General features: G+C 41.5%; 6 protein-coding genes across 8 annotated transcripts; 5 read left to right on the forward strand and 1 right to left on the reverse strand.

Annotated features, from left to right (window-relative positions):
* Positions 1 to 382: 382 nt before the first annotated feature.
* On the forward strand, positions 383 to 8,726 carry mfrp (membrane frizzled-related protein). Its single transcript, XM_054627220.1, has 13 exons — positions 383 to 847; positions 2,395 to 2,503; positions 3,292 to 3,429; positions 3,536 to 3,703; positions 3,806 to 4,025; positions 5,032 to 5,162; positions 5,256 to 5,381; positions 5,463 to 5,539; positions 5,618 to 5,766; positions 6,267 to 6,397; positions 6,702 to 6,836; positions 7,064 to 7,191; positions 7,360 to 8,726. The coding sequence occupies exons 1-13, from the start codon at positions 794 to 796 to the stop codon at positions 7,582 to 7,584; spliced, it is 1,791 nt and encodes a 596-aa protein (XP_054483195.1). The 5' UTR covers positions 383 to 793; the 3' UTR covers positions 7,585 to 8,726.
* On the reverse strand, positions 8,698 to 12,191 carry nudt8 (nudix (nucleoside diphosphate linked moiety X)-type motif 8). 3 transcript variants are annotated; one of them, XM_054604511.1, is made up of 5 exons: positions 11,969 to 12,191; positions 10,642 to 11,463; positions 10,428 to 10,560; positions 9,493 to 9,570; positions 8,698 to 8,898 (listed from the first exon to the last, which is right to left on the reverse strand). In XM_054604511.1, exons 1-5 carry the CDS (start codon positions 12,022 to 12,024, stop codon positions 8,713 to 8,715), a joined length of 1,275 nt encoding a protein of 424 aa, XP_054460486.1. In that variant the 5' UTR covers positions 12,025 to 12,191; the 3' UTR covers positions 8,698 to 8,712. The 3 variants fall into 3 exon arrangements, with proteins under 3 accessions (XP_054460486.1, XP_054460494.1, XP_054460502.1); XM_054604519.1 differs by lacking the exon at positions 11,969 to 12,191 and adding an exon at positions 11,915 to 11,958; XM_054604527.1 differs by lacking the exon at positions 11,969 to 12,191 and adding an exon at positions 11,692 to 11,908.
* A 687-nt stretch (positions 12,192 to 12,878) lies between these two features.
* ftr86 (finTRIM family, member 86) lies at positions 12,879 to 17,009 on the forward strand. Its single transcript, XM_054605150.1, has 10 exons — positions 12,879 to 13,388; positions 13,756 to 13,851; positions 13,972 to 14,205; positions 14,304 to 14,466; positions 14,553 to 14,642; positions 14,903 to 14,941; positions 15,066 to 15,107; positions 15,231 to 15,296; positions 15,392 to 15,594; positions 16,660 to 17,009. Exons 1-10 carry the CDS (start codon positions 12,879 to 12,881, stop codon positions 16,993 to 16,995), a joined length of 1,779 nt encoding a protein of 592 aa, XP_054461125.1. The 3' UTR covers positions 16,996 to 17,009.
* A 1,087-nt stretch (positions 17,010 to 18,096) lies between these two features.
* Positions 18,097 to 19,117, forward strand: LOC129089740 (complement C1q-like protein 2). Its single transcript, XM_054597135.1, has 4 exons — positions 18,097 to 18,161; positions 18,251 to 18,364; positions 18,448 to 18,588; positions 18,684 to 19,117. Exons 1-4 carry the CDS (start codon positions 18,155 to 18,157, stop codon positions 19,115 to 19,117), a joined length of 696 nt encoding a protein of 231 aa, XP_054453110.1. The 5' UTR covers positions 18,097 to 18,154.
* A 1,749-nt stretch (positions 19,118 to 20,866) lies between these two features.
* LOC129091732 (complement C1q-like protein 2) lies at positions 20,867 to 22,140 on the forward strand. The gene is made up of 4 exons (XM_054599431.1): positions 20,867 to 20,873; positions 21,297 to 21,392; positions 21,497 to 21,637; positions 21,713 to 22,140. Exons 1-4 carry the CDS (start codon positions 20,867 to 20,869, stop codon positions 22,138 to 22,140), a joined length of 672 nt encoding a protein of 223 aa, XP_054455406.1.
* Positions 22,141 to 23,431: 1,291 nt separating this feature from the next.
* LOC129091743 (complement C1q-like protein 2) lies at positions 23,432 to 24,406 on the forward strand. The gene is made up of 4 exons (XM_054599442.1): positions 23,432 to 23,438; positions 23,554 to 23,646; positions 23,737 to 23,877; positions 23,973 to 24,406. The coding sequence occupies exons 1-4, from the start codon at positions 23,432 to 23,434 to the stop codon at positions 24,404 to 24,406; spliced, it is 675 nt and encodes a 224-aa protein (XP_054455417.1).
* The last annotated feature ends 1,650 nt before the right edge of the window (positions 24,407 to 26,056 follow it).

The raw sequence follows: 26,056 nt of genomic DNA on the forward strand, positions 1-26,056 counted from the left end.
GTTTAATCTGTTTCTCTGTCTTTGGTGCCATTTTCTACGTTATTTATTCATTTATTAAAGCCTCATAAAAGCTGCTTTTAGGACAATCAACTACAATGCCATTAGCCAGCTTAGGGCAAGTAATGCAATTAAAAATTTCAATCTCCTCAGCACGTTTTGCTATTTTTCACACTGATTTCTTGTGGTGTATGTGTGTGTTTGTGCACTCCGGTTTGGGCATGTGAATAAAACCGCTTAAAAGATCATTAAAGGGATTATCGAGATTTAACAGGGACCCCTACGCCCACCTCCATCCTCACCCCGGCCCCCATCCCCCTCCTCCCTCCTCCTGCTCCGAGGGACTCAGTCCTCTCAGCTGACTCGGCTTTGTTTAACACGGTGAAGGAGTTTCTAAAACTCTTTTGTAATCACTTCCACGCCAACCAAACCAAAACAAGAGAAATACAGGTTGATGCTGCTAAAACAGACAAAAGGCTGAAGAATAGCAGCAAACGTGGATGTTGTTTTTTAAACTGGAGTTTGAAAATTGAATTAGATGTTATTTTTACATTTTCATATGGATTACGTTGATGGATTTCCAACAAAGAGCTCTTTTATGCTGGAGGACTTAAAGCCTTAAATTTACGGCACCTGAGTGGAACTGCAGGAGCAAAACCTGAACAATGTAAAGAAAACTCAGGAAACATTCACTTGTGTAGAAACGACTCTGTTCACAATGTCAGCACTGATTTATCTACCACAAAATCCGTCTCTTTAAGGAGAGGAGCACTGAAAGATTGACAACAGACTTAAGATGTCTGACCTCAGCCAAGTTGCCGTGTACTCCGACTCTTCAGATATCTACAAGGTGAGTGAGGATGTTGAGATGGATCATGGTGGTTAATGAAGGAGATTGGTCAGCACTTACACTGCAAACTGGACCTGATTTAGTCCATTATGATCATCTAAGAAACTGACTTTTATTTTATTTATTTTTCCTCTACAAAAATGTTATACTTAACTATACTTAATGTCAAGCCTTGGGGACCTGTAACCCTGCTACGCCACTTATTCTTGTTCTTTTTATCCTGCTACTTAGCTGTGTGATTTGAAAAAAAGGTTGGGGTTTTTTGGGCCGGAAACCTACATTTGTCCCTAATTTTGTGCATTATATGTGTAACTTTTGCCGATGAGCAGCCACAGCAGCAATTACACGATCATAGCTTGCTGGATTTCCCGGCATTTCCCATGGTGCCCCTCTGTCACTTGCTTTTAATCGATATTGGTATAATAACAACAAATCAAGCGACAATGTGAAAGATGTCACTCGATATGGATGAATCTGGAGCTACAAATGGCTTAAGGAAATATATACCGAGTTTTAGCTGATTGGCCCAGAACTTGTTTTGGTTCACTCTCACAGCTCTCATGGTGTAGTTTTCATCCGCCGCAGTAGTCAACGGTTTCCAGCCAAAAAAGCGCTCAAAACCAACTTGAACTACCTGCTCAGCACAACAGTGTAGACATAACACAGTTAGCAACTAGCTGCTAAACGAATCAGAGCACTTAGCAGCTTAATAGGAGTTGGTTGAGACCAAAAATAGAGCTAAAAAAGATTGATTGCCCGGTTGTCGAACAAACTGTGCCTATATCTACCAAAAAGTGGCAAATTCGCTACGTGTGATAAATATACTTACAAAATCTTAACAAAGGAAATACTCTTATACCTCAAACACACAAATACTGCTGTACACCTTCTGTTTCAAGTTTCTTTGTTACATAGAATTAAAGCTTACGGGGTTGTCGTCGGCGACAGTATCCAACAAAAACTGCCCTAGCTGACTTTCGTTACTTCTAAATTATTTCGTTTATGTCGGAATTAGAGGGAAGCTTAAGTAAAGGTTCACGGCAGCTAATATTCTTGAAGGTTCTAGCGGAACCATGTTCTTTCAACAGCAGCTAGCACCCATAGCAGCATTAGGAATCACACTACGTCGAAAACGTGACCCCGTGCCTCTGAATGGCTCAGCCTAAGTACCAGCCAATCTTCTAGCCAATCAGAGGCAGAGTTAGGCGGGTCATGCCGTTGCCATTGCAGTATTCGAAATTTAGCCCAGGAGTGGAATGGGACCATAAACAGAAATATAAAGTTAGCAAACTGACTGAGTACTTTACAGCAATATCTATCATAAGGTTGCTAAAATTAGCTAACAGTAGCAACCACAAGCTACTGGTCATACCAGACCAAGGATAGCTGTAGCCGCAAAACCCCTGAACAAATGAGAAAAAGGTTCCTTTTAATTATGAATAAAACTTCTTGAAAAAGTCAGAAGATGGTTTCAAATTAAAAGTCCTCAAATTTTTTTTGGATTGATATAGTTTAATGTCCACTTCTTTCTGCTTTGCTTTCCGCAGAATGTGTTCTGCAACCCGACCTTTGAGCTGGAGGGGGAACGGGAGGAGAGAGTGGAGGGATTCAGGACATCCTCGTCAACCCCTGAACCAATCAAACCGCCAGCAGCCGGTGAGTCAGCCAATCAGCTTGCAGCTCTCTGTTACTAAACTTGAACTGTATTAGACTGTGTATGTGTACTGGATTAGCAATATTATTGCATCATCTGGTTTAAAGTCAAATTCTCTTTAGGAATAATTAAGTAGTGTGTGTAAAACATGGTTGTTACGGCTCACGTTCACCAAGTATTAAAGGGCTTATTTACTAATTTTACATTGCAGAGATCCGTTCACTGGTAATGGTTAATCCCATTTAGCCTGTGATACCAGTTGTTTAATGATAATCCTGTGGCTCTGGAGTAAGTTTTTAATAAAAAAAGAGAAGAGAGAGAGATGTCATAGTGGCATCAGTCATCAGGGTTATTTCAGCTTGGGTTTGGAGATTAAATGCATAAAAGAGAACCGGTGTTAGAAAATGGAGGTGTGGAGTTTGAAAGACATGGGTGTTAGGCAGGCAGGATGAGTCGGTCAAAGACACTACCAAGTTGCATTATGGGTAATGTTGATTTTGATCATCTTTGTTTTTTTTAGTCTGTAAAGTTCAACAACTTTATTTTAGCAAACTAAACTTAAAACATGATCAAATAATATTACACAATATCTGCAGGAATTTTATTTTATTTTTTTCTGGTGGCAAAGGTCAGTGGTCTATCGTATTAAAGGAAAGGGCAGAAAGGGGCATGACATGCAATAAATATATCAAATAAAACAGAAAAAAAATGAACTTTTGGAGCAATACAAATCTCCTCTGTCCTGTCACAAACCCACATGTTTAATTTGTATGTGTGTTCTGTTATTCAGGTCTAGGCCGGGGTCTGTTTGGGGTGTGTGTGATGCGTTTGCGGGGCCCTGGTTGTGGTTGGGGGGTGGTGGTGGTCTCCGCCGCTGCCCTGCTCCTGTTAACAGCCGTCGGACTCGCTCTGGCTCTCATCCTCACACGTGAGTCTCAGATTATAGCTGGTTCAAAATGTGCTTTTTAATGCAAACATAAAATATCATGATTTAACCAATACTTGCAAACAAAGTCTCCCTGTCATGTTTCCAGAGATAAAAGGTCAGGCAGTGGAGGATCAGATGGTGTCCACCAGCTCTCCAGACCGGCTGAATGCAGGAGACGGATCGTCCCAAACTTTACCCACAATTTCTGCCAACAGAATTCAACCAGAAAGTACAACTACACCACATCCCGCAAGGATCCCAACATCCGAACCACGTGAGTGATTTAAGCAAAATGTCTGTTTATATTGTAATTCTAAGAAACATTTTCTGTATTTGTTTTGTGCAACTTAAACTTGTGTCTTCTTCCGTCTCTCAGGTTGTGGAGGAGTGTTGACAGACTCAGAGGGCAGTTTCAGTTCCCCAAACCACCCCGGCTTCTATCCTCCCAACTTGCTCTGTGTGTGGGTGATCCGGGTCGCACCCCCCCACGAGGTCCAGATCCACGTTTCCTCTCTGGCTGTTGAGGGGCCGTCTCCCTGTCTGTTTGACTGGCTGGAGGTGCAGGAGCAGATAGAACAGAGCTCCGTGGTCACCAGGTAGTTCAGATTCCAAAATATCTCCACGTATCAAACACTTTCAGGGCCTTTGTCAGTTTTCTTCTCAATGAACAACTGCGTAGTTTCTCCTCAGATGTTATTTTTAAACTACACTGCCTAATGCTCTCCTTTAGAGGCTTATGCTTCTGTTGTTAGAAGAACTTGAACTTTGCTCTCAGCATTTTTGGCTGCTTGCAGATTTTTCAGTTGCACTAAATGTCACTCTGGAAAGAAATAACAAAAACTACAGTACCAGTCAAAAGTTTGGACACACCTTCTCATTCAACTACTTTGAAGAATCTAAAATATAAAACATATTCTGGTTTGTTGAGCATTTGTTTGTTTACCACATAATTCCATATGTGTTCCTTCATAGTTTGGATGTCTTCAATATTAATATACAATGTAGAACAAAATAAAAATAAAAATAAAGAAAAACCATTGAATGAGAAGGTGTGTCCAAACGTTTGACTGGTACTGTATCTCAACCAAGTTTCTACTTTGTTTTTAAAGTGTTTTCATGACAAATTATGAATGCTTGTTCTGGCAAATACACATTTCAGTGTATAATAACAGCAGACAGACCTGAAACACAAAACTCATATTGACCTATATGCTTGTCTCATTTATGTGACGCTAACTTTTCAAACATTTCTACACATTATTCTCCCTAAAGGAACATTCAACGGTTCATGACATTACCACAAATTGTTGGCAGGTGGCACTAAAGGTCTGTGCATACAAAACAGGAGCGTGCTTCTAGGTACTGAATGCTTCTTGGAAAGATTTCAACACGAGGAAGCTTTTTGCCTAGTTGCATTCTTGGAAAGTGTCGTAATAAGCGATACATGAAATTCTAAAAATGTTACACAACCGGGCTCACACATCCTTTTGAGAATTAACAGTGCAAAGTTCAGACTCCAGTGGCAACCCTAAAGCTGTAATATGGAGAAGGGGAATAAAAATAGAGAGGATTATTTAAAAAGGGTCAATATCTCTCCTGCAGGTTCTGCGGTAACGTTGCACCACCGACAGTCAACACAAACAGCAGCTCGGTGTGGGTCACCTTCCGATCCGATGGCAGCATCGCAGGCAGCGGCTTCACTGCTCAATACAGAGCCATGCTGCCTGGACACAGTCAGTAGTGTGTGCATATCTGCAAATACATGGATACATATCACTGGTGCACATTTGCATTTGCGTGCATGTATCTTCTGTGTGTCTCCTCAGAGAGCTGCTCCAGAGAGGAGTTCATGTGTGACGGCGGTCGCTGTCTGCTGCCCGTGTCTGTGTGTGACGGTCACCCAAACTGCCAAGACCAAACAGACGAGGCGAACTGCAGCCATAAACACAAAGGTGAAAACATGCAGACAAAGAAAACAAAAAAACACAAGTTAAGGCACAGAAGAGTGAACTCATGGGCCTTTTTGTTCACAGACTGTGGTGGGCAGAAGACGGAGCCGTATGGTTACATATCCAGTCCAAACCACCCGAGGCCTTACCCTCACCAGCAGGTACCTACTTCACTCCAAACTTCCCATAACAGGGCCCTGTATTTTGACTAATCTGGTAGTTTTTCTGTTTCCCATCAGATGTGCATATGGTACATATCTGTCGAGGAGGGTCACGTCATCACGCTGAGCTTCAAGAACTTCAGCCTGGAGACTCAGGACGTTTGTGAGTTTGACTACGTGGAGGTGCACGACAGCGTCAACACTGGAGCAGGAAAGGTGCTGGGAAGGTGAGACCCTACAGCCTTAATCTTTGGACGGGGAAGAGGACAGTAACTGTAGCTTTAATTTCCCCTTTTCTTGCTGTTGAAAGTGCCGATCCTTAAGATTTAAATCCTGGTTGATTGAGAATTTCTATTTGAGTGAAAACAAAGGAGTTTTGCTTTGAGTTTAACACTTTTTAGTCTGAAATTCCATATATTTTTCAGAATAGTGTGCGTAGTTTGATGTTTTTTGCGTATTTAATGTAGAAAAACCAGACACCTAGTTCTTAATACTGTAAATATAAACATTTTGCAATACTTTAATCATTGGAAGATAGGCTCAATCACAAAATGTATTATCTCATTCAGCAATAGAGAGTGACATTTATTTCAAAGACTTTATTAAATACTGCCACTTTAAATCCTATGATTTAAGGGCAAATACAGGTAAAATTGTGTCCTCCTTTAAGTTATGTATCACCACTGTGTTGTGAAGCAGCTTTTTGTTTCTTCTACCTTTGTCTCAGGTTTTGCGGTACCACCTTCCCTCCAGACCTGACCTCCTCCAGCCCCCACATGACCGTGGTGTTTGTGGCTGACGAGGGAGTGGCCGACAGCGGCTTCAACGCAACATACCAGGCTGTGTCTGTCCTGGGCAGTGAGTTCATGATAAAGCAAATTTATGCTGTGTATTCCTTCTTTCTTTCCATATTTTGTCCTTTGTTTTACTTCCTGTCTCGTTTTTTCCTCCCTTTCCCTCACATCTTACCTCTTTTAGACCACTGTTCCTCTTCTTACTCTCTTCTTATTATACGACCTACATTCGTCTTCAAAAATTGGCAGTTTACACCACAACGTTTTGTTAAACACCATAAAAAGGAAAGAAGCTAATCCTTTCCTCTTACAGTAATTTCATCGGCACCTTTTTGCTTTCTCGCTTGTGTCTCTGTCTTGATTTAAAGGGACGTGTGGTCCCAGTCAGTTTGCCTGCAGCACAGGGGAGTGTCTCCAGCAGCAGTGGCTGTGTGATGGATGGAACGACTGCCCCGACGGAGCAGATGAGCAGGGCTGTGGCAACTCCACCTACCCTCCCTTCAGTGAGTCCTTGTTATCTCTGACCCCGATCTGGGTCATGGATAAAGCAGTTTTTGTTCCCAAAGTTTTGCTGTTGAAACCATGCTTAGGACAAAAAACAAACCGTGTCAGAATAAAGTTTGCGATTACATTACAACTTCCTTTATCTAATAGAGGTAGAATGCCAAATATTAAGACTACATAAATGTAAATTAAGAAAAACAATGATTTGGTTTCTCCATGCCCTCAGCTTCATCCTGTGAGTTCATAGAGGTAGAGATGTGTCAAGGCCTCAGCTATAACCTTACCTCATTCCCAAACATCTGGCTGTCCATTGCTGACCAGAGAGAAGCTGCCACGCTCCTCCGTCAGTACCGGGTAAAAGCCACCTGCATACACTTACAAACTTATTGTTGCTGCTGTATAATCTTCAAAAATTGGGCCCTTTGGTGGCACAAACACACACTGAGAGCTATAGCTTCATATACGAACTATACAGCCGTTTCAAACTCACATGCTCGTCTCTTTTCTGTTTTTGTCGTCCAGGTGCTGATGGAGTTGGCGTGCTTCGAGCCCTTGCGGAGGCTGGTTTGTGGGATGTTCCTGCCCCAGTGCAGCCCTCAGGGTGGCGTCCTCCAGCCCTGCCGCTCCGTCTGCTCCTCCGCCGAGCAGCAATGCAGCCAAGCCCTGGACCTCTTCTCCTTCAGCTGGCCCTTCAATTGCCACCTCCTGCCGGACTCACAGGACCCCGTGGAGTGCTCGCTGCCTTGACGTTCACGTTTTTTAGCTAGCTAAAGATCAAGATAACATTTTCTCTTCAGATTGGCAGCAGTTTGAGGACCGAAAGGCCGACATTTTACAGAACTGACGATACATTTTCTGGACTCATCATTCAAGAGTTGTGTTACAGAAAGAAGCTTTGAATTGTAGCATGACCACAAACCTCATTAAAAACAGTTCCCTGTAGAGCTTGTGGTGCATGCAGACCGATATTTTAAGAGAAAAGATTTAACAAACAAAAATAAAATAATTCATGTTTTTTTGTGTGATTCAGAAACCAACTGAGCAAAAAAATGAAAGTTCTGAAACCAATTTTCTTTTTGCACAATTTATTGCCTCATACAGATCCCTCCTTTTAAGAAAGAATGGACAATACAGGGAGAATACCTTAAAAACAACTTTTATTGCATTGTTCACCAACACATTACATGATGTGCTTCTATCCTTTCAGTGTTTTTAAACAGTCAAGATTTGATCCAGTGTGAGATAAAAACAGACATGCGCTGAATCGCACTGGAAAACAATGAGCTCTGCACTTCGCTGAGCACACAAGATGAACACTTAATAAACAAAAGTCTCATGGGGAAACTCAAAAAAGTTATGTAAGTGACTTATTGCTTTAGCTTGTTATATCCATTTATGTGGTAACTGCTTGTACAGAAGATTTCAAGCTGAAACAAAACAGGATTTGTGAGCATTTAAAAATTAAAGTAGTACATAAAATAGAGAAATACTGAAGTATTGAGGTCAGAATCAATCAGGTAAAATAAATATCTCGTCTACCAATGAATGATATAGACTTCCAACAACTGCTCTTTATGAGTGACATCATCACAGCTGGCCACCACCTTTATACACATGACCCATTCGATAGAGGTTCTTATACAACCGAGGCGCGGAAAGCTCACAAGTGGGATTAAAAAAAAAATTAAAAATCTTCTCCCGACTGGAAAGAAATTTACCTTCATAAAAGAAAATATTTAGCATTCAAACTGATTCCTTGCATGATTTTGCTACACAAAACTTGACTGCACATTTGCCTTGATCTAATCTTTGAGTCACATGATGGGTGTAAGTGTACGGAAAAAAAACAACTAAAAACGGCAGGTTGAGGTGCTGCTAAGAAGGGACAATGAGTTTCAGGGTATGGTCCAGGGCGATGGCTGTCAGGCCCCACACTCGGTGCTTCCCGTTGCGAAACACTGGTACAGTGTATCCGTACTTGTCGCCGGTGCGGAAGTGTGTGTAGCCGCGGTTCTGAGGGTCGCACAGGTGGGATAAGGACAAGGTGAAAATCTCCTCCACCTGGGACAGAAACAGGCAAAGGAAGCACAGTTTAAAACTTTGGATTTGGATTGAAATTAACCTAAAAGGGAGGTGTGTTTTTTAAATGATGTGTTAACTTGTCTATTCATTTGTTTGCCAGTTTAAAGCTACTACAAGGAACTTTAATTCTGTGTTTATTTTGAGGCTGCCTGTGTACGGAGGTGGTAATGTTTCCGAGTCCCTTTAGAAAACCTCTGATTTTACTCAATCAGTGTCTGAATGATGATGATTTCATCTAAGGTAACAAGACTCGACCCGGAGGCACCGATGACACCGATGATGGGCCCGTTTACTTGTATAGGTCATACATAGGCATCAGTATTAAATTGAGCATGTTTCATTACCAGTTAAAAGTTCCTCACAGTAACTCTAAACAGACAGAAATGATTGTTGAGAAGAAAGAGACAGATGATGACAGCTGTAGGCTGATAAACTGTATAAAGCACGACTTAATAAACACAATCATTGCCACCATGTTCAAAAACAAACCCTCATATTTACACATGTGGGAACACGCCCCTCTCAAGCAGATATAAAACTTATGAAGCAGATATAAAGGTAGGACAGCTTTACCTCTCCTGGGTTTGGCTTGAAGGACAACTCCTCTATTGGGCCGAGGTTGGCCAGCACAGGAGCGATCATCATCCCCGACTGGTGAGAGAGAAGAAAGATACAAACAGCGTCAAAAAGATTCAGTATTCAAAATGATAAAGTTTTGAATTAATAATTAGACAAAACTATAAACATATGTTTTTCTATTATTATCAAGATAAGAGTCATCTATTGCTGGACATAAAGAGTCTGTACCTGGGCCTAAACAGGCTAAATTTAGGACAAGTGCTGGAACGATTTAACACTTGATTAAGTATTGAATTGGCTGAATATGAATCATAAACGAGTAGGTGTGAAAATGATTTGTCTTTCTCTTATGTCATCAAAAACGAAATATTTAAATCAATTATTAGTTTAAGCCCTATTTAAGACTTTATAACCCTTTTTAATGCTAATGAAATAAATGCAAAATAATGAAAAATTGCAATGCCCGCCATAGATTCATACAACAGTAATAATTCCATCATGACACTCTTAATAATAATAATAATAATAATAATAACAACTTTTATTTATGTAGCACCTTTTAAAAACAAGGTTTACAAAAGTGCTTTGACAGACCAGCCAGCAAGACAGTGCATAAGAAACAAAATGAAATAACAAGCGACAATCAAATAAACAAACAAAACAAACAAAATAAATAAATAAAATAAATAAAATAAATAAAATAAATAAAATAAATAAAATAAATAAAATAAATAAAATAAATAAAATCAAGTGATAATGGTAAACAAATATAAGATAAAATACCAAGACCAAATGAAAATGAACCAATAAAACGACGACATCACATAAAAGCCAATCTATAAAAATGTGTTTTAAGAAGTGATTTAAAAGAGATTACTGAATAAATGGTGTAATTTGACTCTTAAATACATGTCATCATTTGCACTCACCATGTCTCTGAGAGGCTTCAAGATGCCCCAGACCTGCTCTGTTGCCACAGAAACCCCCAGCTCCTCCCTGGCTTCCCTCAACGCCGTGGCCACCACATCGCTATCCGATGGATCACTCTTTCCTCCTGCAAAGCTACAAAAAGACTGGAAATGAGGACAGAAAAAGGAGTATTCTGGAGATTTAAAACAACGTAGTTTCTAGCCTGCCACTTACCTGACATCTCCCTTGTGCCGGCCCTTCAAAGTGCTGGAGCGAAGGGTGAAAAGAACCGCCGGCTCCCCCTGATTCGAGCACAGAGAGACCAGGACTGACGCCCACCTCCCCTGGTTCTGATTTGCACTCTTTTTCCCGGCCTCGTATAGCTTCAAATTGGGCCCCAGGCTCTGTCGACACCTGTTTTCATTCTTCAGGGAAAGACAGTCCCTCCAGCCGTCGGCCACGTGCGGGGCGGCCTGATGAACTGCTCTGTTTTTTTGAGAAAAGATGCCAGAGGGTTGTCGTCTACTGTGAAAGTTGTTCAAAATCCATGGCGCACGTGTGGACGAGCTGAAAGGTCTAACAAGGTGCTGTCTGCAATTTAAACGACTTTGGAGAAGGTCACACTGAGTCTTATAGGTGGAACTGTGTGAAGGTTGGCAAACGTCCCAAGGCCTTCTCCATTGTTGAAGGCAAGTTGTGTTGATTAAACAGTCTTGGTAAGTGCTCACAGCTTTGGGGTGTCCAGAAACAAAAACCTGAGGGAGGTGTTGATGGCTGGACGAATTGGTTTGGGGAGAGAGGTTTTGAAACAAAGCCTCTCTCTGCTTCTGATTGTCACAGTTCAAGTTAAATAAAGACAGCTGTGTTGAGCCAGAAACAGTCTCCGTGGATGATGATGATGATGATGACCCCTCATATCTCCTTCTCTTGGCATCTCTTGCACCCTGCCATCCAGCAGCAGTGTGCTCACAGAAACCAGAGAGGTGGGACTCTCTCAATAGCAGCAATGGCCTTAGGGGACAAGACCAAACCAGGACCTGGGAGCCCCTAAACATCCTAGAGAAAAAAGAAACACAAACACAAAAAAGACAAGAAAAGCATCAGTCAAATGAGGCTCATTTTCCAGCAAAGTGATTTGGGTATAAAGTTTCTCACAGCTCAGGTTGTTGCATAAATGCCACATGGCTGAAGTTTACCCACATTCATGATACAATACTTTAGCCTACTAGTTAGCCAGCTCAGCTACGTTGACATTGTTTTAAAAAGCAAATAAAACACATTTACACTAAAAATCCAGGTTTGTTGGCTTCTCCACTTCTAACTCAAACAACTAAAGCTGGTTTAGTCGTGGTAAATATCTTATTTGGCTGTAAAAAGCAGACAGGGGAGCTATCTAGCTTGCTAAAACCTGTGCGTAAAAGCTATCCAAACATCTATCCATGCTCCCCAACGCTACACTATAAACGTGGTGAATATGGAGGAGCCGGCATATATATATATAACTCACAATACACCCCAGTAATCCATTAAAACGTGGTTTGATTGGTGGAAAAACACTCACCTTGATGGTTGAATAAACGGTGGTCGGCTCAATATGGCGCAGCTGCGCAGCTTCATGCGCGTCAGTGCTGCGCTCACTGCGCAGACAGGAACACTCACAACAAACTCTCCAGCTTGTGTTTACTGCTTTTCAATGCAGGGTTAAAGGGGAATATTTCCATTACTTACTGGTGACTTGTGAAACCCTTCATTGTTTGCACATTTGCATCACCAGGCTGGTGAAAAACCAGTTTGTCCACATGAACCAGGCCTTGACTTAAACATCCATATATATACAGAACCAGTCAAAAGTTTGGACACACCTTCTCATTCAACTACTTTGAAGAATGTAAAATATAAAACATATTCTGGTTTGTTGAGCATTTGTTTGTTTACCACATAATTCCATATGTGTTCCTTCATAGTTTGGATGTCTTCAATATTAATCTACAATGTAGAAAAAAATGAAAAATAAAGAAAAACCATTGAATGAGAAGGTGTGTCCAAACTTTTGACTGGTACATTCATTTCTAGCTCTTCTTTACTCTTAACATTATTTGATTCACTTGTTGGTCACATGTTTATTCTCACATTGATGTAAAGTTGTCAGCACAGTAGTTCATGAGGTTCATTATTTACATTTGCCAAACTGGGAATGCACCGATGACATAAGCGAGAGAAACTCCTCACCCCACCTGTTCTACCAGCCCCACCCTGAGAGTCCAGATTTCCTTGTTTTTTTAAGCAGCACTAGTTTCTTGTGATCTGGCATTTCAGCCTTGCCAGCTTTGGCAGCATTTCCTGTAACTCTACAGACTCCAGTTCTGTACACTTCTCAGAAACAGGGAACCTTGTGGTTGTCCATTCATTCAGGTTCTGACCTCCAAGAAAAATCCAGCTCATCCTTCTGCGTTTCCAGCCTAAGCACCAATATGGCCTCAGCCTGGTCTGAAGAGGAGACCTTTGTCTGCTCAGTGTGCCTGGACACCCTGAAGGACCCGGCCACGCTTCCCTGTGGACATTCATACTGCTTGGTTTGTATCCAGAACCACTGGGACAAGAAGGACAGCAAAGGTCAGTGCAGTTGCCCCCAGTGCAGGCAGGTCTTCAACCCTCGACCCTCCCTGGCCAAGAGCACTGTCCTCGCGGAGTGTATAGAGAAACTGAGAACCAACAGCCTCAAGCATAGCCCCTCCACGGCCGTCTCCTCTGCCCCGCCGTCCATGCCTATCTACCTGGAGGTCCTACCAGCGAGAGGGACGCGACAGGGCAGCATGTACCCTCGGCTCCCCACGGTGGACCCCAGGCCCTGCCAACAACACAACCGACCCCTGGACCTGTTCTGCTACGAGGACAAGGAGTGCGTCTGTGAGGTGTGTTGCCAGCATGGACACAAGGGACACCGTGTGCTCAAACCACAGGAAGAGAGGAGGGAGAGACAGGTATGTAATGGACATGGATGTTGCCATGGGGATATTATCAGTGCTCTTAGGTAGTATTTTTCTACCCTTCCGTGCTGTTTTTTTTTGTAAAAGAGTAAGTGTGTGTGAATAAAAGACTGTGTTGTGTAACATTTTCAAAATGTAGTCAAACTTGAAGTACTGTGTTTTTACTGCACATTCCTGCGTGGAAGTGTTCTTCCTCTTCTTTAAAGTCAAAGTGTATTTTGCAACTTCAAAAATGTCTCATCACAAAGTACAATCTAAGTCCATTTACTGTCCTGCAGTGTGTGTCTGTGTGTGTTTGTGGCCTCTTTTCTAAACTATACCTGAATATATCATAATCAATGGATGATGTGTGTGTGTCTAGAAAGAGCTGGCTCAGATGCAGGTGGATTTACAGAAGAGAATCCAAGCGACTGAAAAGAGGCTTGTGGAGCTCCCACATGTCGCTCGCCAGCACAAGGTGAGCGACAGTTATGATTGTTTGCTCTAGAAATATTTTAACTACGTCACCACTTCTGACGTCTTGCTTGTTACACACACACATTTACATTCTCCTCCTCCTCTCTGTGAACTCTCCCAGGCCTTGGTGCAGGCCCTGAAACAAGAGAGCACGGACGTCTTCTCGGAGCTCGTCAAGAACGTGGATCTAACCGGCGTCCAGGTCGCTGAGGTCCTCGACAACCATGAGACCTACTTAGGCAGCCGGGTCGAGGGGCAGATCCACAGACTGGAGCAGGATGTGGCACCGCTGCGCTGGAAGAGCGAGGAGCTGAGCCGGCTGGCCGACATGAAGGATGACATCTGCTTCTTGAAGGTTGGTAGTGTGATGCAGGGTGTTGCATTTCACAGAGTGGATAAATATTTACACCATCAATACAAATTAGAACTATTTTTGTGTCATTTATTCTAAAGAACTACCTCATAATGGAGCCGCCGGGTCAGACGGGTGCCACAGGAGATTCCATACTGAGTCAGGAGGAAGCGGTGGTGGCCTCCGTCCGCTCGGCCTTGAAAGACCTGCAAGAGTCAATGCAGGACCTCTGCAAAGCCAGCCTGGCCAAGATCGCCACATTAGGTCAGTATTCTTCTTCTCTCCTCCTCCTCCTAGTTTCGCTTGTCCTCCCTTCTTTCAGATAGTCAAAACTTTCCTTTTCTTTGTAGTGAATCCTGATCCTGGGGCGTCAACACCCATTGGTGCAGCAGCCACTACAGCAGCTAATGACAGAAGTCAGGCCATAACACCAAACACAGGTATGGTAACTTTAAAAAAAGTTTGCTTTAACTGTTATGGAAAGGGACACCTTCATGTGTTTGTAACAACTCATTCTTCCTTTCCTTTAGTGTACGAGAAGACGAGAGACCATCCACCTTTGCCTCCGCGAACTCGAGGTAAGTCACTTAAGAAACTGCGCACACTGTAAGTCTACGGCTCATAAAACAAATTGACATGACAGCGTTTAAATGTGGCTGTTATGAAGTCCCAGAGTTAATATTTTGCTTCATCTATTCAGGGCGTGATAATTCAACAAAACATCCTGCATATCTTCAAGGTAAGAATAAGAACGCCTGCTACAGTACATGAACAACATTTCAGGGACGTTACATGTTATGGAGTTAAGATATAATTTGGTTTAAATGCTCTTTTCGTTCCCCTCTATCTCTCTGAATATGAAGCTTCAGCACCAGCTCCACCCGTTCCTCCTCGTCAACCTACAAGTAAATACAAATACATCAGAAGCCGCTTGTCCATATCAATCAACTCATATCCCTTGCAGAAGTGTAGACTATTTTTTGCTTCCCTGGTTTGATATATTTTAATTTATGTTTCTTCCCTCTAAGCACCTCCTGTAACAACAGAAGGACATGTAAATCCGGAATCGATGACGAGAGAAGAAATGCTGAAATGTGAGTCCATCATATGAAACAGAATAAATCGACACAGTGTCAAATCGTTTGAGGAGGTGCAGATTCTTCATAAAAATGCATCCTTTCCCTCCCAGTTCGCTTCGAACCCACCATGGACGCCAACACGGTGTATCGCCACGTGCAGCTGTCAGACGGCGGTCATAAGGCCACGATGCGGGCCGACAACCAGAACCTACCGGACCATCCCGAGCGATTTGTCTTCTGGAGGCAGGTTCTCTGCAGAGAGGCCCTGGCAGGGAGCCCTTACTACTTGGAGGTGGAGTGGACCGGCAAGAAGGTAGATCCATCAGGAGGGGGAATTGGTGGTGTCAGCTATGCTTCATACAAAATATAATTTGATGTATTTGTTTGCACAATAAAACAAAGCAGCAAAAACACAGCAACAAAAGAAAAGAAGCAAGTTGTGCAGGTGAGATTAAAGAAACCCGTTAGGACTCATAGGAAGGAAGAATCTCACCTCAGTAAACATTATAAGTAAATACAAAAAACATGTAAACAACAAAAGTACAAAGAACATAAAATCAGAAAGAAAACATAAAGCACTTAACATATATCAAGAAGAAAAATAAAATACGTAGTTTGGTAAGAGTTGTTTGCAAATATGTGTGGAAAAGTTGTGAGTGTGTGTTAAATATAATAATAATAATAATATTATATTTATGCCCTCACACATCCCAAAATGTTAGGTAACTGACCGTGGAAGGTTATAATAAGGCAGATCCTGATGTGATGATAGCTGATTATGCACCACATTCCCTCCAACCAAACCATTAAACTTCAAGGTACCTAAACAAATAACTGCTGATATGCACTCCAAGATTACTAGCAACTTAGTTTTAGTGATGGTTGGTCAGTCCGTCACACACTTAAGTCCAGACTGAAATATCTCAACCATTGGATGGATTGCCATTAAATACAAACCTTCATATTCCCCAAACGATGAATCCTAATGACTTTGGCGATCCTCTGACTTTTCCTCTAGGTTCATATTTGTTGTTTTGAGTGAAATGTCTCAACAAATCTAACAATAAATTTATTTTTACACATTAATGCCTGAAAATAGGATGAATTGTCACTTAACTTTTCATCATCCTTTCAAAAATCGCATTTATCCAATAATAAAAGTACTATTTGGCAAAATATCTGCGAAATGAATGACTTTTCCTTCAGCCTTAATTGTATAGTATTCCTCTGTTAGCATGCTAACACACTAAACACACTACCTGCTAAACCTCAGCATGGTAGCATTGCTGTTGTTAGCATGGTAGCATGTTGACTTTGGCCCAAAGAACAGCCCTGGATATGCTTCCTTTCCTAATCAAGTTTCCTCTCGACCTCACAGGTCACCATCGGCGTGGCCTACAAGGAGATGGAACGTAAAAGTTCTGACGACAACAGTCGTCTGGGCCACAACGCTCAGTCTTGGAGCTTGTACTGGTCTGGGACCGGCTTCTCCTTCTGGCACGATGGCCAGGAGAAACAGCTGGGCTCGCCCAAGGCCCGGCGGATCGGCATCTATCTGGACCAGCACACGGGGATTCTGGCCTTTTACCGCATCATCCAGAACCAGGCGGATCTCATCCACCAGCACCGGAGCCAGTTCACAGGCCCACTGTTCCCAGGGTTCAGGTTCTGGGCCGGAATCGGTTCTACAGTGACTGTTTGCCAATTGGATTGAGTTGCATATGAATGATGGGCCGCTATATAATGTATTTTTTCTTATATGTAACCTGATTGTTCGGTTGGAAGCATGTGACACTTTTTTAATAAGGAAGTAAATGTGATCGTTCTAGAGACGAAACAAAAATGTTCAGGATGTACACACATTTCATCCATATATCTTTTTTTAAGCGTACTATTTTGGGATAATTCTTAACTTAAAGCATTGTTGATGGTTGAGTAGCCCTCTGTATTAGAGTACATACACTAACACTGATTGTTCTTATGTGACAAAAGCAACAACCAGAGTCCTGCTGATTTTAAAATTTGATCCCCACACTTCGGTGACCTGGATGCTTTAAGCTCCACTTCCGTTCTTAAGTTACCCGTAGTATCTTCAGTATTCCCACATGGATTTGCAAACAACTATTTGACCTCCATTGGTCTTTTGTCCGCCCATTCCTTTCTCTAGACACAGCTACGATTGTTATTCATTAACCTGCAATGCAGATTTCTGATTTCTGTTCAATCAATTATTTTGACAGATTCTCACTCGTCGCTCTCGGGGAGGAAACTTCTTATTTTAAATGTCTTCTCTTTCTTGAACACTCATGAGCACGGCCTTGCTTTATGATAGCAAACTCAAGTTATTCAATACTATTTACAGAAGGACAATGAAACTCAGATTGTACTTGTGGTGGTGGCCAAAAGCTTGCTGCATTGTGCCCTGATTGAGAAAGTTGGACAAATTAGAAAGTCATAATAAACACTGACGGCATGGCTAAGAAGTCCTGTCATGCCTTTTTTAAACATTTTCACATCACAAAAACTTCACAGTATTTTCACCGCTGCAAACTTCACTGTATGTCTGATGCACAAAACAACATTGCATCACAAAGAAAATATATATATTTGTGTGCTGATGGGAACCTAAGAAGACAGATGATCCTTGACCTACATCTACAGCACAAAGTGAAGCCCCCACTCATATAGAAATGAGTGTGTAGGGGAATGTACATAAACATGTATGAAGGCAGAAAGGGTGGAGTAAAGGGGAAAACAGGGAGGGGCTATAGAATAGAGCTGATGGGGAACATATATAGGTGGCTCTTGCCCCTGTGTCAGGCCATCAATCCTTCTGCTCTCCTGAAGCCGGCACCAGTTGCACCAGCATCATCATGCAAGGTGAGACTAGACTAGATATGACTGGAAAAAGAGCTGTAACATATGATAATATGATGATATATGTTTCTATTTTCTTTTCTCTTTCCTAGCTACCGTATTGCTGTGTCTGTTGGAAGTCGCCCTCGTCCAGGCTGGTGATTATTCCTGGACCGGTCCTGGCGAAAACGTGAAAAAATCAGGCGGCGATCCCACCACGAAAAACGGTGAGAGATTAGTGTTTTTTTGGAAAAATGAATGAAGTCACAGGACTCTTATACCGCGACCGTCTGTGTTTCTGTGTGTCCAGCTTGTCTTACGGACCCGATGTCGTGCGGCTGCTGTCTGATGCAGCAGCAGGTCCACAGGATGAAGATGTTCTTTAACAGGAGCCTCGGTGAGATGGAGAAGGAACTGAACAACACGAGGAACATCCTGAACCATGTCAGAGGTGAGACACGAACAACACAAACCAGAAGAGAAGGAACGTCATCAAAACATCTTATTCAATCCTGTTTAACTTTATGTTTTTCTCTGCATCTCCAGCCAGCCGCAGTGCCTTCTCCGTCTCTCTGACCAGTGACAAGAAATTTACCTGCATCGGGCCATTCCGCGACGACAAGATCATCCAATACAAACACGTCTTCATCAACCTGGGCGAGGGCTACAGCACGGACACCGGCTTCTTCACCGTTCCGCGCTCTGGCGTCTACAGCCTGGCCCTCACCGTCTACAGTGACGCTGGTGCTCCTGGTAACACCTTGGCCGCCTGTGCCGGTCTGCTGGTCAACGGCCAGTTGGTGGCGGGACCCAGAGAAAAAAACATGCAAGACCAGGAGGACAGTGCCACTATCGTCGTGGCTCTGCACCTGATGGCCGGGGACAAGGTGGCTGTCAACCTGCCCATTGGGTGTTTCCTCTGCGACAACAGCAGCCACTACAACACGTTCACTGGTTTCCTGCTGTATTCTACTGACTAAGTTAGGGGATGCGTAGCTGTACCAACTCTTGCCTTACTCTGAAATCTCTCTTTGGTGACAGTTGTGCTTTGTAGCCGTTAATCTATCTGCTCTTTTGTGCTGAATCTGTCCCCAAACAGTACTCTCATCTTCATTATGTTGGTTTTATTTCATCATGTTCCACTATCCTCACACTCAATATTATCTTTTAACAGAAGCAGGGTTGTAATTCAATTTTATTTCTAACGTTTGAAGACTCAAACATCAGAAATTACTTTTAAAAATGATGTATGTCTATGTTCTGTTCTTCCTCACAACTTAATCATGTCTAGTACAGTACAATATCTTTGTTGTTGTTACTGCAGATCTGTCACTTGCTGATTTTTATGTGATATACATTGTAATGCAAATATGTGATGTACCTAAATAAATTTGCAACCGAATAATTCAGGATTCAAAAGAAAATAGTTGCATCATGATGTGTTTTGTTTTAATCTCTACAATGGCACACAGGAGAGTCAAAAGAGTGCTCTACTTAGTAAGCGTTGCACTCCTGTGACATTGTTGACAGTTATCTACTTGTTTACTCAACGCAAATGTCTTCTTTGCCAAGACCATAATAGACTGTATAAAGTGGATGTACTCACCTTGAGGTCACCCATTGGTTTGTGGACTACTGTTTTGAAGCCTTGAGTATGGCATTTTGGTTCAACAGAGCGCTGAATAAGCCATTTGTAGGTGACCGTGCTCATGTTGGGGGGGAAGAAGTAAATAAGTACTTCTTCCCCCCAACATGAGCAGTCAGAGCTCTCATTACTGGCCCTCCTTTCATTCCTTTCATTATTTCCCCTCACAGATCTGGCTGAACCAGTTTTAGAGACCACTCAAAACACTTTTAAAAGACATGTAAACACTCACCCATTCATAGACACATTCAAAGATTGGTGGCAGAGGCTACGATTACATTTGTCACCCTTTTGTCAGGAGTATTAAACATTCACAGCCACACTTACAGCAATTTGAGGTTCAGTGGGCCTTTATAACAAAACCCTGCGCAGGTCTGAAATCAGTTTGGGATGACATTAAGATTAAGATTAAGATTAACATTTTTGCAAAAATACTGTTATTAAGATAGGATTTGCTATAACACAGAGCGTCCTAATTTAGGGATTTCCCAAGTAAGGAATCCTAAATTAAGATAGCAAGGTCTGTATAGCAGATTGGTTTGTCCCTTCTCGGTTACTGTAGAAACATGGCGGGCTGCTCCGAGAAGAGGACCCACTCGATATGTAGATATAAACATTCTAAGCTTACAAAAAAACCCTCTTATTTTCAGGAGGTATACACTAAAGAAAACATACTAATTTACATTATATTAGATATAGATACCCCTAAATGTTTCACACTGTTCCTTTAAACTAAGATAGGATAGGAGGTCTGAGAAAGGAGAGGACACAGTCATCTGAGGTGAAAGGTGATACCTGGATGGCATCAACAACAAAGCCCTGCAGGGTGTGTGTCTGCTTGTATGAGGGTTTTTAGAAAACGAGAGCACCTAGTGATGAAGAAATACATCTCCAGTTATAAACTTTTATAGGGCAGACAATAAAAAAACTAAACCAAGGAGGGGCGATGCCAAAAGAGGAAGGAATTAAAAAAAAGACGTATCAAGGGAGGGGCTCTAGGAAAATATATATCGACGACTTTTGCCTCGCGATCAGTCTAACGTCTTCCATCCTTCTGAAGCCGTCGTCATTTACCAGCATCGACATGAGAGGTGAGACTAGATACAAGATGAAAAATTATATTTTTTAGGTGTGATGGCACTTCAAATGACTTTTCAACCCATTGGTCCAACCTAATGGAAATAGTGCAGAGAAATATCACGCCTGAAGGTGGTGATTAGTCACTAACTATTTCATGATGTTTTGGTAAGATAACATGGTTCAAACATGTATGTTAAGATTGAAAATATATAGAATTAAACAGCAAAGTATTTTTAAAAAATTGGAGATATTTGGAGAAGAATTGCTCAACTTGTTTTAATGGATGTTTTTTTATTGAAGCTAAGAAAAATGAAAGAAACAGAAGTAGTTCAGAGTCGGTTCATTGCTGGAGAAAAATAATGGCAACTAATGCAAAGTTTTAATCCAGGTTTTATTGGTATTTGTGCATTTTTCTTCCCCCCACCCCCCGCCAGCTATTGTGTTGTTGTGTCTGCTGCATGGAGCTTTTGGTCAGAATCCGTTTAACTGGAACGATCCTGGCTCCACAAACCCAAGAGACCAACCCTATGGTGAGAGATAGTTAACAAAATAATAAGTCTTATCCCATTCTGTCGATACGTTTGCATGTACTCTCATCTGCCATATTTATATATGTGTGTGTGTGTGCGCGCAGTGTGTCTTGCGGATCAGGCCACATGTGGCTGCTGCCTGATGCAGAAGCAGATTCAAAGGATGGAGTCGTTCTTCAACATGGGCGTTGAGGAATTGAACAAGAATCTGACAAACTCAAAGACGGCCCTCAATAATATTCGAGGTGAGAAACCGACGTTCATCGCAAAAAAGACGTCTTAAAAGAATATTTTTATTTATTCCTTCTGTGCATTTACAGCCAGCCGCAGCGCCTTCTCCGTCGCCCTCAACAATAATGTAGTCTTAACCTGTTTCGGCCCCTTCGCCACCAACAAGATCATCATCTACCAGCACGTCTTCCTCAACCTGGGCGGCGGCTACGACGTGCAGACCGGCGTCTTCACCGCTCCACGCTCGGGCGTCTACAGCATCGCCGTCACCATCTACTCGAACGGTAACCTCGCCAACCACCTGGACCTCAGCGCCAATCTGGAGGTCAACGGCAAGGTCGTTGGTTCGCTCAGGGAGAAGAAGAGTCCTGACCTCGAGGACAGCGCCACCATGGTCATGGCGGTAAAGCTGAAGGCCGGGGACGAGCTGGCGGTCGTCCTGTCCAAAGGATGTCTCATCTGCGATAACAGGAGCCACTATAACACTTTCACAGGCTTCCTGCTGTATCCATGCTAAATTAGAAATGTTTTGCTGTTCTGGGCTTTGTACCAACTCTCGCCCTAATCTGACGAGTCTGTTAGATTACTCTGATTTGTAGCCATTAATCTTTAATCTGATATTTTGTCCTATTATCACCCATCCTGAAATTGTCTTTCTTTATTTGTTTGTTTTATTCCATCATGGTTCACTATGCTTCCTCACCTCCCGTCGATTATCAATATTGCCTGTTTATTTTTCATTGTAACGGCTGTTGATCTTTAAAAAAACACTGAAATGATGTAAAATGTGCTAGAAATTTGAATGCAAATCAATGTTTCTGAAACTGACAAGTGAAATAAACCAGACTTTTCAACGTACTAGTTGGTATTCTGAGTCGATTCTCTTTCAATCTCCACTAAAGATACAAAAGTGATGCTTGCATATGAGATGCTATTGTTGTCAAATAATAATTAAGATAATAAATAACATTTTAGGATCTGTTTTAGGATTGAAATAATTTTCACACATTATGAAACTTTTTTTTTAAGCCTTTAAATTACAGTTTTGATCGCCCTCACTCATAGAAACTGATGATTGAAATAAATGGATGCCATTTCATCCAGACAGATGAAATACAAGTTGTAAAAAATAAGTATGAGTAGAGTAAAGTACATATTGTTAAAAATATTTATTCAAAGACTATAGTATATTGTGGCCTTTTTTAGGGTTTTATTCTGTAAATTGTGTCAGGAAGAAATAAGATGTGACCTATAATAAATATATATATATATATATATATTTCTACCTTTCATAAAGCCATTTTTATCACTATCTATGATCTGGAACCCACATATTATTAAATCTTCTTCAACCAGTATATAAGTTAAAATGAAGTAGTATATACATACAGAACTACAGTGAAGCTGCCTTAGGCAATGGAGGTATTTTGTGGTTTTCTACATGTTAAAATAAAATTAACAGTGCAGCATATAAAAAATAATTTAAACTATCACGCAGTTCTTCAAACTTTATCCAAAAACACAACTCTCTTAAGACGATACAGGTGATACCTGCACACAAAACCCTGAAGGGTGTGTGCGATTTTTAGAAAGTGAGAGCACCTGGTGATGACAATAAAACATCCTCAGTTATAAAGAAAAATAGGGCGGACGATTATGATAAAAAAGAAAAGAACAAAAACAAGGAGGAGCGTTGATAGAAGAGGATGAATAAAACTTAACAAGGGAGGGGCTCTTAGGGAAATAAAATATATACCCATGAAACTTCCTCTACTGATCAGTCTATCCATCCATCTGAAGCCGTCAACATGAGAGGTGAGACTTTATAGGTAGCAATGGTTCAGATATACAACAATACAGTAGCAGGCAGCTAGTGTAAAGTTCCTTCTTGGTTTAGTGCTACATGTTTTTGCTAATTTCCCCCCCACAGCTATTGTGCTGATCTGTCTGCTGCATGGAGCCCTTCCATTTGGGTGGAACGTTGACCAGAAATCACAGTCTGAAGACCCCAAACCAGGCAGTGGTGAGCAACTGTGGGCGTATAATCGTTGTGTTTCTGCGTTCATTCTCATCTGCAAGTGTATTTATGTGTGTGTTTTTTTGTTTGTTTCAGAGTGTACTACGGACCAGGGTTCCTGTGGCTGCTGCTTTATGTGGAAAGAGGTGGACAGGCTGACGACGTACTTTAACACGACTTTGAACATGCTGGAGAAGGAATACAATCAAACAAAGCACAGTCTGGATAAAATTGAAGGTTAGTACGAGTGCAATTATAAAAAACATCTTAAAGAAGCAATTTTTTTGCTTGTTGTTGAACTTGCAACCTGTTGTCTTTTTTTTCATCTCCAGGCAGCCGCAGTGCCTTCTCTGTCGCTCTAAGCAGCACCCCAAATTTGAAATGCTTTGGCCCTTTCACCGTCGACAAGCTCATCACTTTCAAAGAAATCTTCATCAACCTGGGTAACGGCTACAACCCGAGTACCGGCGTCTTCACCGCTCCGCACTCTGGCGTCTACAGCCTGGCCCTCACCGTCTACAGTGACGCTGGGGCTCCTGGTAAAACTTTGGCCGCCTGCGCCGATCTGCTGGTCAACGGCGAGTTGGTGGCTGGACCCGGAGAAAAGAATGAGCTGGACCAAGAGGACAGTGTCACTACAGTCGTGGCCCTCCACCTGAAGGCTGGGGACAAGGTGGCTGCCAACCTGCCCACTGGGTGTTTCCTATGCGACGACGGCATCAGCTATAACACTTTCAGTGCCTTTCTTCTTTATTCTACTGAATAAATTGGGGACAAACTCTTTTCTTACTAACAAGGTTTAGAATCTGCTAGAAGAAATCTTTCTGTGGTGCCGGGCATCCATAATATCTGGATTTAACCTATGCAATTTGAATGTTTTCTTGCTGAAATGATGTCTTGTAATGATTTTAAGAAATTCACTTTACACCCATGCGCCTGTAAAATCACAAATAAACAAATTTGGATCTTAAACAAAGCAGATGGCATTATAGTTGACTTTGTTTCAAGACTTAATGTGTCGTGTCTACATTGAATTTGTTGACAAAATAAAAGTATTGAGATATTACCCTTGCCTTGCTGTCTATTCTTGATAGCCCATAGTTTTAACCATTTTGAATTGAACTATTTTTTGAGATGGACTATGAATTTGAATTTGAATGTGTATAATGACATTTAAATAAAGCAATTTATTCAAAGTTTTGGTGACTCTGTATGTGGACTTTGCTTTCAGAACAACATGAAGTGAAATTAAAATGAATTATGTATCACCAGCCAGGCGGAATAGAATCCGTAATAAAGTCTAAATTACAATTTGGATATTTATGTTAACATAAAGTTTAGTTTAAATTGTAATTCTAAGGTTTTTAGTACAAATTAAACACTAAAGAGATTAAGAGACACAAAAATAAGTGAATGAGGTATGGCATACAACAGATCTATGACGGATATGTTTAAAGGTTTTATTAGGTTTTATAAGGTTTTACTACATTTCTTTTAGAAATACCACAGTGTTAATGTTGAAAAATGCAGCAACAGCATTTGTTTATCTACAAAATGATTACTTGAGAGTACATATCTCTGCCAGGTGTGACTGTGGCAGTCAAAATTAAATCTATTGGTTTACAGGGACACAAATTGTCAGTTTTTGTGTTGTGTCGTTCAGCACAAAAATAATGCCAATGGAAAGTCAATTTGGAGCATTATTAGTGGTTGACACACAATTAAATGCATCCACGTGACTAAGCAGCAGTCAGAGCAAGTGTTGTGGTTTTATGGCAGTTGTTGTCCAAACTGTTTATTTTCCTTAACATCTTTACATGGTTTTGTTGCCTAAACACAACTGTTGGTTTTGTTGCCTAAACACAACTGTTGGTTTTGTTGATTAAACCTACTATTTTAAGTTATTTTAAGGCCAACACTAATGTTTTCCCTAACCTAATTCGGTAGTTTTGTTACCGTAACCTACCCTCTAGACTCTGAAAGCCTGTAAGGTTTTGTAAAACACACGTCATTCAAACTCAACAAGCAACAATGTATGCAGGCAATTGTCTCCAAGTCGTCTTATAAGATAAGTTGTACAATCTTGCCAAAATCATAATTAAACTCACCAAGATGTCTGCCGTCTTAGCACACATGAATAGCACTGTGTTTACTGGAAGGCTCCGTTAGCGGTTAGCCAAACACACCGTACAAAAAAATACAAGTAAGCTGCTACAGCACTGTGTGAACTCGAAGTTTCGTTAGCTGTTAAAGCCAAACAGCCCATACTAACCAACTGACACATTGAATCATTTGTCACATCAACATAAGAGGATGCAGTTTTACCAACTTTATGTGAATACACCACCCAAATAAATTATGTTTAAACAAAATATTCTGTATGTGGTCCCTGGAGCCCCTGGGCCCTCTTCGACCG

The sequence above is a fragment of the Anoplopoma fimbria genome, chromosome 1, assembly GCF_027596085.1.
Source record: "Anoplopoma fimbria isolate UVic2021 breed Golden Eagle Sablefish chromosome 1, Afim_UVic_2022, whole genome shotgun sequence".
Taxonomy (NCBI): Eukaryota; Metazoa; Chordata; class Actinopteri; order Perciformes; family Anoplopomatidae; genus Anoplopoma; species Anoplopoma fimbria.